This window comes from Thalassophryne amazonica, chromosome 6 (assembly GCF_902500255.1).
Source record: "Thalassophryne amazonica chromosome 6, fThaAma1.1, whole genome shotgun sequence".
NCBI lineage: Eukaryota > Metazoa > Chordata > Actinopteri > Batrachoidiformes > Batrachoididae > Thalassophryne > Thalassophryne amazonica.
The window spans coordinates 35,321,378-35,331,997 of NC_047108.1; the positions used below are offsets into that span (position 1 = coordinate 35,321,378).

General features: G+C 42.0%; 1 protein-coding gene across 1 annotated transcript in view; it reads left to right on the top strand.

Moving 5' to 3' along the window:
- LOC117511598 (lysosomal amino acid transporter 1 homolog) overlaps positions 1 to 10,620 on the top strand; it is an 81,482-nt gene that overhangs the window by 37,125 nt on the left and 33,737 nt on the right. Inside the window, exon 4 of the mRNA XM_034171572.1 lies at positions 10,563 to 10,568. Within this exon, the coding sequence (XP_034027463.1) occupies positions 10,563 to 10,568 (6 nt within the window). The remainder of the gene's footprint in view (positions 1 to 10,562; positions 10,569 to 10,620) is intronic.

Consider the following 10,620-nt stretch of genomic DNA (forward strand, 5'->3'; position numbering starts at 1 on the left):
TTCCCATGACATGCATTAGCAAGGCTTTTATGTCACCTAAAGACAAGGTTACCCCTGCAGTGCCTTCTTCTAAGGCAGTTATCCATCTCCCAGCTCCTTGGGTGATGTCTGGCAGCCTGTTGGCCAGCCCCACCATGTCTGTCCAGCTCCATGGGGTATACACATGATGACCATTTCTAACCACCAGTGGGCATATGAGGTCTTCGTCCTCCTCTTCTTCTGTGGGGGCTCCATACTGTCTTCCAGATCGAGTGCGACTGACTGGTTCCAGGCAGTCCATCCAGTCGGTTATATTCTGTTCTAAAGCCGCTATGTCTTTGGCTACACATTGTTGTCTTTGCCTGAGTCGGGCCTCTTTTGCACTCTCAATGACGATCTCACCAGAAATTTTTCGGGTGGGTGGCTGTATAATGTGATTCCCTTGATTGGGCGTCGATTGTTGTAATATTCTTCTTTCCTCGGCGTCCCTATGTCTTTGTATTCTTTCCTTCGCTAGCCGAAGCTGCTCAGCTAGTTCTTCATTATCTCTTCTGGCCAGATCCAGTGTGTCACAGAAGCTCTTGTGCCACTCTTCGGAGCCTCTATAGCCTGTGAAGGTCCAGTCGGCTGACTTATGGTGGGAGGGGACGGTTTTCAGTGGACCTCGATGTGCAGGCGGAGCCTTCAGGTCTCTCTCTTTATCCTCGTCTGCCTCCGTGTCACTGTTATTTGTGGCCCCCCCTGCTGGTCGTGGTGAGCGACCACTTACTTTCGGACTTGGAGACCTTGTATGATCCATTTGACAGACTGAGGACCTGTCTCCTTGTGGCTCTCGAGCTTTTAGTGTCAGTGTGAATTTGCCCTCCACATCCATGCCTTGGTCCTCTTCACGAGTTCCTAATACAAATTGTCCAGCTGTCTTTCCCATATCATGACGTTTATATGGGGGTGGCTCTGCTTCCCAGCTCGGTGCACTGGCTTTAGTCTCTTTGGATCTTTCCTCTGTCATTTTTTTCTCTTTTCTGCTGTAGCCTCTGTGGTTCCTGCTTGAACAAGGCCAAAACTTCTTTTTCTTCAGTGCGTTTTTTGTTGTTGTTTACGTTCTTCTGCTGATCTTTAATTTCTTTTTTCTGTATTTCTACCACAACTGCTTCACACATCACCGGATCAAATGATCCCTCCAAAGGCCATTGCCTGCCCCCATGTGACCTTTTGTGCCACTTTCTCATACATTGGTTGGCCTTAGTGCGTTTTCCTGGATATTTTCTTAGTACTAAGTCTAGCGGGGTACTTTCCCGACCTTGACCTTGAGAGTTACCCATGTAACCCTGACAAACGCTATGTGAGGTGTTTCTATGGTGTTCTGGTAGTCCCTCAGGGGCTGTCCTGATCCAGACCAATAACTTGCTGGCTGTAACACCTGTTTTGTATTTTAAACCCTTAAAAGGATTGAATTTCCAACTGTTATGCCCGTCTTCTTTTTCTTTAACTAAATACGAAAATTTACCTGTTTCCCACCGAACCTTCCTTGGGACCACAGTCAGAGTCAACCTAGGAAACAGTTCTTCACCTGGATCGGTTGGCAGTGTTATTAAATGATTTAATGGTATGCTAATTTCTTTATTAGGATCAGCACAAAGCAGCTCCAGCCACGGGGTTAAACCCTGATGCCACAGACGTCTTATCAGCAGCTCCCAATTCATTAGAGGGAATTGTTCTTTCTTTTGCTTCAGATTGATTACCTTAGTAATCTGCCATAATTTCTGATTGATCTCTTGTTCGTCCTGCCAATGTTCTGCTCCTACACTGTCAAAATAGGTCCTTTCCAGCCAAAAATGTGTCCTGATTCCCTGGGTTTCGATGTCTCCGTCACTCAAGTAATGTTCTGGGAGTATTATTTCATCATCACTTAAGTCTCCCATCAATGACTGTCCCAAGCATTGATCAGTCTGTCAGCTTTTTCACTATAATCTAAGCTTTAACTCTTTTGATTTATAACCAACTTTATTTATTTAATCCTCTTACAACCCTAACACTTCCTAATGTCTTTGCTCCCGACTTTCTATTTTCCTTCTAATTTTTTAACTTTCTGCTTCTCGTCTTTTTCTGCTATGTTTGTTTATTCGTTTTCTTTCTTTGAAATAATATCTACCTTCTCTGTATTTACATAGCAGTCTAGTCTCTTATCCTGTCTTTTTCTTCACTGTCTGTGTTTCACACTTTCCTCTCTGCCTGTCATGCACCTCCCAAGTCCTTCTGGTGGGTCTAAACACCTCCTCCTCGTACTCTTTCACATTAATATTGTATGTCAGCCAGCCTGCAAGCCCTCACAGCTTTACACAGATTACTCTCCACTCTCCCACACACCAATCTTCAAAAGCTTTATACACAAAAATTATTAAAAACAACTTTCTATATATCTCTATCTAGACTTCTGCCACTTTTCACTCCGCGGCTTTAAACAACCTTTTTATTCACTTAACATCAATGTGTTCTGTTTAAGCATGTATCTCTTCTTCACGTTAGACAGCTTCTCCGGCGCTGTCAGCAACTTCATATATTATTTTTTTTACAAGCCCTCTTTGAGCGTACAATATTTCATTTACTTCTACGCCTTACCGCGCCTCGCGTGCGTATCCTGTGCTTAATATATTATTTTTCACCAGCTCCTTTCTGAGCATACAATATTTCATTTATTTCTACGCCTTACCGCACCTCGCGTGCGTATCCTGTGCCTTTCTGCACTTTCTTCTACCTTTTTTTTCACTTACTGAGCTCCTCGTGAGCTTAATGTGCCTTTGCACTGAAAATATTCTCTTTTTCTTTTCTTATAAAAAACTCATATTACTGTGTACTTAATTACTTATTCTTCTCCCACGCCCCACAAGCGTGTATTTGGTGCCTTACTGCACTATTTTCTGCTTCATTAATTCTCATGTATTCTGCACTAACTCTTCATTTATTTTATTTTTTTATAGTTTTTCTCTTTTCTTAAAAAATGACGTCCTTTATTGAGCTCTTTTACTTACTGTCAGCTGTGCTACTTTGCACTTTTCTTTTTAAATCTCTTTATCACGTACGGTATTTCTACTGCGCCCCCTCAGGCGCTTATCTTGTGCTTCCTTTGCACGTATTCTCTGTTAAACTCTTTTTCTCACTTATTTCACTTCAGTCTCTGTTAAACTCTTTGAATAACCTTGTATTACCTTGTATCTATTTGTCAGTATACTCCCCTAAATTAACCCCTACAGCGCATGCTATCAGCCGGCACGTTAGTAATGAATTTCAACACCAATTATTCCCCAAGCATTCCCCAAAAAGCATCCAGGTTAGTTCTCCACACACTCTTTTCCGCACCAGAGTTAATGAACATTCCTGACCTTTCACTCACACAGACATTCTTTTTCCCGGGAACACACACACCTTCTGAGCATTTTATCTACAAGGCCTGATAATTTTCAATCTTATCTTTTTTTTTGTCTTTTATCAATTTTCTTAGTCCAGGTTCTTTTGGGTAAGAGGCAATTAAAAAATATCACCTGTCAACTTGGGCGGAAATCCCGACTCACTCCTCCAGATCGTGCAGAAATTATAAAAGGTTTCTGCTTACCTTTTAGTCGTGATCACTGTTATTTACGGTCTGGAGGGATGAGCTGGACTGCCCCAGGCTGCCGGAATGCCCCTGGACCCTCCTGAAGCTGGCTCGCCAAGTTCTGACGTGGCTCGTCTTTAGTCTTCTCAGGATGTCGTCTTTTAGATAACACAAACTAATTGCAAGGGATATGCTAGAAAAGGACACAACACTTTAGAATAATTCAGCCTTAAGCAAGATAAAATGCACAGAGTTTTTAAGTTTATTTAAGCCTTCGACACAGAGCTTAGACAAACTGAGTCCTCTAGAGAGACTGAATATGACAACCGCGCTCGTCTATTTATTGGAGACCCGCGGGCATCGCTCCTCCTTCAACTTTTTTATTTATTTCATTCCCAAGACATGGTTTTCTATTGGAAGCGTCCTCTAGTGAACCCTAAGCAGGTGTTAGGCCATTATTTCAATGTGACAAATGCTCCCATTAAAACATGAAGGATTTACAACTGATTTTTTTAAAAGACCTTCAGCCACAGGTGCAGCTGGCCTGAGGCCCCCCCCTGCACGTGGGCTCAGTCACACGTGCAGCTGGCCTGAGGCCCCTGCACGTGGCCTGCGGGAAAGCACCTAAAAGGCCTTGGAAAGCCCCTGACAGACTGAATGACTAATAGAGCCCTTTTTTTGGGTTGAACACCTGCTAGTTCAACCAGAGGACATACAGTTCGGATCAGGACACTTGATAGTTCATCACAGTTCAAATATGGACCTAAAAATTCTTCTACAATTTGAACCCATGATCTTCTGGACTCAAGCCCAACACCTTAACCACTAGACCATCACATTTTTTTTCTTAAATTCTATTCTGAAATTAACAAAATGTCTCCAAAGAAGTCGAGTTTGGGGAGGCTACCCCCAGTGAACGCTGTGTTGATCCGGGAACGTCGTCTGACTACCAGAGAAATTGCAGAAGAGGTGGACATCAGCACTTTTTCGGCACATTCCACTGTTACAGGAGATTTTGTAATGAAAGACGTGCGGAAGTTGGAAGTCTCACAGGACATGTTGTGACATGTCCAGCTCTTACACAATTCCTCGGATACTCACTCGACTGAAAAGCCACCGAAAGCCGTTTGAATCTTCCGAATGGTTTCCACTTGGCTGTCTCTCACAGTTTCTGGAAAAATTAGATTCAGCGCTGCTCCAGTCGTTCAGACATTTTCCTCGAAATGAAAATCCAACGAGGGGGGAGGACCAGTGCTCACTCAAAGCCTACTCACAGGCAAATGACGCAACCGACAGGCGTGAAAAAACTCACGCATGCTCACGAAGGTTCAAGGTTGGCTCATGCAAGCACACATGATTCAAATCCATAAGGTTTTTGAAAAAAATAAAAAGGTCTGATACTTTTTGGACAGACCTCGTGTGTATGTGTTTGTATGTATGTGTATATATGTGTGTGTGTGTGTGTGTGTGTGTGTGTGTGTGTATATATATATAATATATAAGCGAGAAGAAAAGGATACTCTGTTGCTCTATACACATGCACATCAGGATGATACAAATGTTTGTGATGCTGAGGTGCTAGAAGCCTGTCTAAAGGCAGTACAGGTAACCTTGCATAATTCATATTAGTTGGGACCCAAAAAAATCCATCCAGATTACATCATGAGATTAAACTTTAAATGGTCTACGAAGGGACCACAAATTTCAGTCGGATTATGGGAGTATCCAGATTATGCAAGGTTGCCTGTATTGCCTTTGTCGGCTCCTGCTGGACACAAAACGAACTTTCAAGCTTTATCCTATTTAATGGAAGAGATAGATTTTCTTGGAGTGTAGTTGCTTTGCAGCGGGTATACCCGCTAGTCTAATATATAAAACTGCACAGCCACAGTAATCAAGCAATTAACATATGACATATATGATATCCGCAACGGCCGGGCTTTGCGGCTTGGCAGCGGACTGGGACAGTGTGTAAAATGGATATTTTGCGTGCCCATCAGGTCCACATCACGAACTAAAATAAGTTGTAGTGACTGCATACAGATTGGCCACGAATAAAGCGTTTTTATTACATCTGGTTGCATCTGATTTCCGGCGGATGCAAATCAGATGTGCTGTGTTCACAGCTGGACGCTGTTCTTTGTTCTTCCGGCTGCCATGCACTCTGTGCTGGATGCTACTTATATAAAATAATTATTTGTGGCGGATTAATCATTTTATTCTGCAAATTGGCTGTTGAAAACGGCTCTAATCACCTCCTGTGTCACAGAGGAAGCTGCAGCTGGAGCCGTTTGCGCGTGCATACATTTTGAGCTGTCTAAAAAGGTAATTATTTGACTTGTTTACATTGTCAAACCTTGATAAAACAGTTGCGTGTTTTTTTTTTTCCTTCTTGTCTGCAGCTGTTACAGTATTCATTAGGGATGTCCTGATCCAATCGGAAATCGGGCCCAATCATGTGATTTCAGACTTGATCGAAATCGGACATTGCATCCTGATCAGGAATTCGATATAGATTTTATCCTCATTTTGATCAGCGCTATTTCAAGATCATTATTGCAGATTAATGGGCCTTTCATGCGTCAGAGGCGTGAGACGCATTGCTGTCGCTTTAGCTTGGCTTTTGACGCGACGCTTCTGATGGGAGCGCGCATTGCTGCTTGTCGGCAGGCTGACGCAGTCAAAGTTCAACCCAGTCTTCTTCTTTTTTTTTTTTATTGAACCAAAGAAAAAAACATAAGTTCAACCGGACTTTCTCACACACGCGTGTGGCTGAAACCAATTCCAGAGGAGAAAAGGGAACAAGAGTTGTGCAGTGAAATTGGGAAGAAGAGATGGAATTGTAACCTGGACAGAGGTGGGGGGAGTTATGCACGCAAAGTTTCTTTCGCAGAACTGCTGTTTGTGTGTTTACGCACTCAGCCTGAGGCCTCGATGGAATGACAAGAGCATGATGGACACTTTCCCACCGAAACTCTTGCTCAGTCATCCTTCCGTGCGCAGCAGGACCCGGTGCTGACCAAGTCCTCAGATCTGTCATCTGATTAACAAAAAGAAAAAAACAAATTGTCCTGTGATCGTTTGTCTGCAAAACGGAGCGAGAGATGGTGTGCGCACGAGCGACGTGCACACTCATCACATTTAGGAGCGTGTCTTAAAGAGCTTCCGTCTTCATTCAAGTTCACTGCGCTGCTCTGAACTTGTTCAACACTGACAAAGCATCAGAGGGGTACACCGAGGACTGTCAGGACGCAAATGTAAGTTGTTGGGTTTTTTTTTGTATTTTTTTACTTTTCAAGTTGACTTTTGAACTTTTGACGCTCTGAGCTGTGACGTAGCTTTGCCCTGTCCAATAGGAACGACGTGTCGGGCCAAAACATGGAAGACTAGTGGCAGAAACCACTGATCTGTACAAATGGTAAATGGACTGCATTTATATAGTGCTTTTCCATCTGCATCAGACGCTCAGAGCGCTTTACAATTATGCCTCACATTCACCCAGGATGTCAGGGTGCTGCCATACAAGGCGCTCACTACACACCAGGAGCAATAGGGGATTAAAGACCTTGCCCAAGGGCCCTTCGTGATTTTCCAGTCAGGCGGGGATTTGAACCACAGTTCAGTGCAGAAACCACGTGTCTGAAGAAAAATCATTGGAAATGTTTTTTGTTGTTGTTTACCTCAAAATTTCTGATTACTGTTTAAAAAAGTTTAGAACAGTTGTAATTAAAATAGCTAAATCAATAAATGGTTCTTTAAAAACCTTTCATCTATAAATTAAAACCACCTGTTACTTCAGATTAGATAATTTCTTGTTTAACATAAGGAACCTTGGACATCTATTTTTAGACAAGTAAAATAACATGGAAACTTGTACATTTTATAAGTCTGGTAGATTATTACTTGACTGTTCAAGCTACCTCAAGGAGAAGTGCACTGTTTAAGTGATAAATAATAAAATAAGGTGATTAAAATGAAATTATTATATTTAGCATTTGTTCATTGTTCATCCAGTTTTTTAAAGTATCGAATCAGGACTCGGTATCGGCAGATACTCAAAATCAGAAGAATCGGATCAGGGCCAAAAAAACCTGATTGGGACATCTCTAGTATTTATTCCTACGTTTATAACAGATTTAACTTCTTGTTATAATCGTTCAGACGAGCTGCGCTCTGATGCGATCCACTGACGTCACCACTCGCCCTGTTCACTGCTTCTTTACTCAAATCAACTTGTCCAAGTCCAGCAAATGCTTCAGAGGCTGTATTATTGGTGTGAATAGTGATGCCGACGGCCCGAGTGCACTTCATTTATGACCACAATGCAGATGCCGTGCACGCGCAACACGTGCGCGATGCATCATAATATACCCGTAATACTGCCGTGATAACCCCAATGCGTCAGATCCATTTCCTCACTACATGTTGTATGCAACCGTGATTATTCATCATATCAATCAATCAATCAACTTTTTTCTTATATAGCGCCAAATCACAACAAACAGTTGCCCCAAGGCGCTCCATATTGCAAGGCAAGGCCATACAATAACCATGAAAAACCCCAACGGTCAAAACGACCCCCTATGAGCAAGCACTTGGCCACAGTGGGAAGGAAAAACTCCCTTTTAACAGGAAGAAACCTCCAGCAGAACCAGGCTCAGGGAGGGGCAGTCTTCTGCTGAGACTGGTTGGGGCTGAGGGAAAGAACCAGGAAAAAGACATGCCGAGAAGGGGGGCAGAGATCGATCACTAATGATTAAATGCAGAGTGATGCATACGGAGCAAAAAAAAGAAAGAAACAGTGCATCATGGGAACCCCCCACAGTCTACGTCTAAAGCAACATAACCAAGGGATGGTCCAGGGTCACCCGATCCAGCCCTAACTATAAGCCTTAGCGAAAAGGAAAGTTTTAAGCCTAATCTTAAAAGTAGAGAGGGTATCTGTCTCCCTGATCTGAATTGGGAGCTGGTTCCACAGGAGAGGAGCCTGAAAGCTGAAGGCTCTGCCTCCCATTCTACTCTTACAAACCCTAGGAACCACAAGTAAGCCCGCAGTCTGAGAGCGAAGCGCTCTAATGGGGTAATATGGTACTACGAGGTCCCTAAGATAAGATGGGACCTGATTATTCAAAACCTTATAAGTAAGAAGAAGAATTTTAAATTCTATTCTAGAATTAACAGGAAGCCAATGAAGAGAGGCCAACACGGGTGAGATATGCTCTCTCCTGCTAGTCCCCGTCAGTACTCTAGCTGCAGCATTCTGAACCAACTGAAGGCTTTTTAGGGAACTTTTAGGACAACCTGATAATAATGAATTACAATAGTCCAGCCTAGAGGAAATAAATGCATGAATTAGTTTTTCAGCATCACTCTGAGACAAGACCTTTCTGATTTTAGAAATATTGCGTAAATGCAAAAAGGCAGTCCTACATATTTGTTTAATATGCGCTTTGAATGACATATCCTGATCAAAAATAACTCCAAGATTTCTCACAGTATTACTAGAGATCAGGGAAATGCCATCCAGAGTAACGATCTGGTTAGACACCATGCTTCTAAGATTTGTGGGGCCAAGTACAATAACTTCAGTTTTATCTGAGTTTAAAAGCAGGAAATTAGAGGTCATCCATGTCTTTATGTCTGTAAGACAATCCTGCAGTTTAGCTAATTGGTGTGTATCCTCTGGCTTCATGGATAGATAAAGCTGGGTATCATCTGTGTAACAATGAAAATTTAAGCAATACCGTCTAATAATACTGCCCAAGGGAAGCATGTATAAAGTGAATAAAATTGGTCCTAGCACAGAACCTTGTGGAACTCCATAATTAACTTTAGTCTGTGAAGAAGATTCCCCATTTACATGAACAAATTGTAATCTATTAGACAAATATGATTCAAACCACCGCAGCGCAATGCCTTTAATACCTATGACATGCTCTAATCTCTGTAATAAAATTTTATGGTCAACAGTATCAAAAGCAGCACTGAGGTCCAACAGAACAAGCACAGAGATAAGTCCACTGTCCGAAGCCATAAGAAGATCATTTGTAACCTTCACTAATGCTGTTTCTGTACTATGATGAATTCTAAAACCTGACTGAAACTCTTCAAATAGACCATTCCTCTGCAGGTGATCAGTTAGCTGTTTTACAACTACCCTCTCAAGAATCTTTGAGAGAAAAGGAAGGTTGGAGATTGGCCTATAATTAGCTAAGATAGCTGGGTCAAGTGATGGCTTTTTAAGTAATGGTTTAATTACTGCCACCTTAAAGGCCTGTGGTACATAACCAACTAACAAAGATAGATTGATCATATTTAAGATTGAAGCATTAAGTAATGGTAGGACTTCCTTGAGCAGCCTGGCAGGAATGGGGTCTAATATTTCTCTAATAGTCAAAATTTTGTTAGCAAAGAAAGTCATGAAGTCATCACTAGTTAAAGTTAATGGAATACTCAGATCAATAGAGCTCTGACTCTTTGTCAGCCTGGCTACAGTGCTGAAAAGAAACCTGGGGTTGTTCTTATTTTCTTCAATTAGTGATGAGTAGAAAGATGTCCTAGCTTCACGGAGGGCTTTCTTATAGAGCAACAAACTCTTTTTCCAGGCTAAGTGAAGATCTTCTAAATTAGTGAGACGCCATTTCCTCTCCAACTTACGGGTTATCTGCTTTAAGCTACGAGTTTGTGAGTTATACCACGGAGTCAGACACTTCTGATTTAAAGCTCTCTTTTTCAGAGGAGCTACAGCATCCAAAGTTGTCTTCAATGAGGATGTAAAACTATTGACGAGATACTCTAGCTCCCTTACAGAGTTTAGGTAGCTACTCTGCTCTGTGTTGGTATATGACATTAGAGAACATAAAGAAGGAATCATATCCTTAAACCTAGTTACAACGCTTTCTGAAAGACTTCTAGTGTAATGAAACTTATTCCCCACTGCAGGGTAGTCCATCAGGGTAAATGTAAATGTTATTAAAAAATGATCAGACAGAAGGGAGTTTTCAGGGAATACTGTTAAGTCTTCTATTTCCATACCATAAGTCAGAACA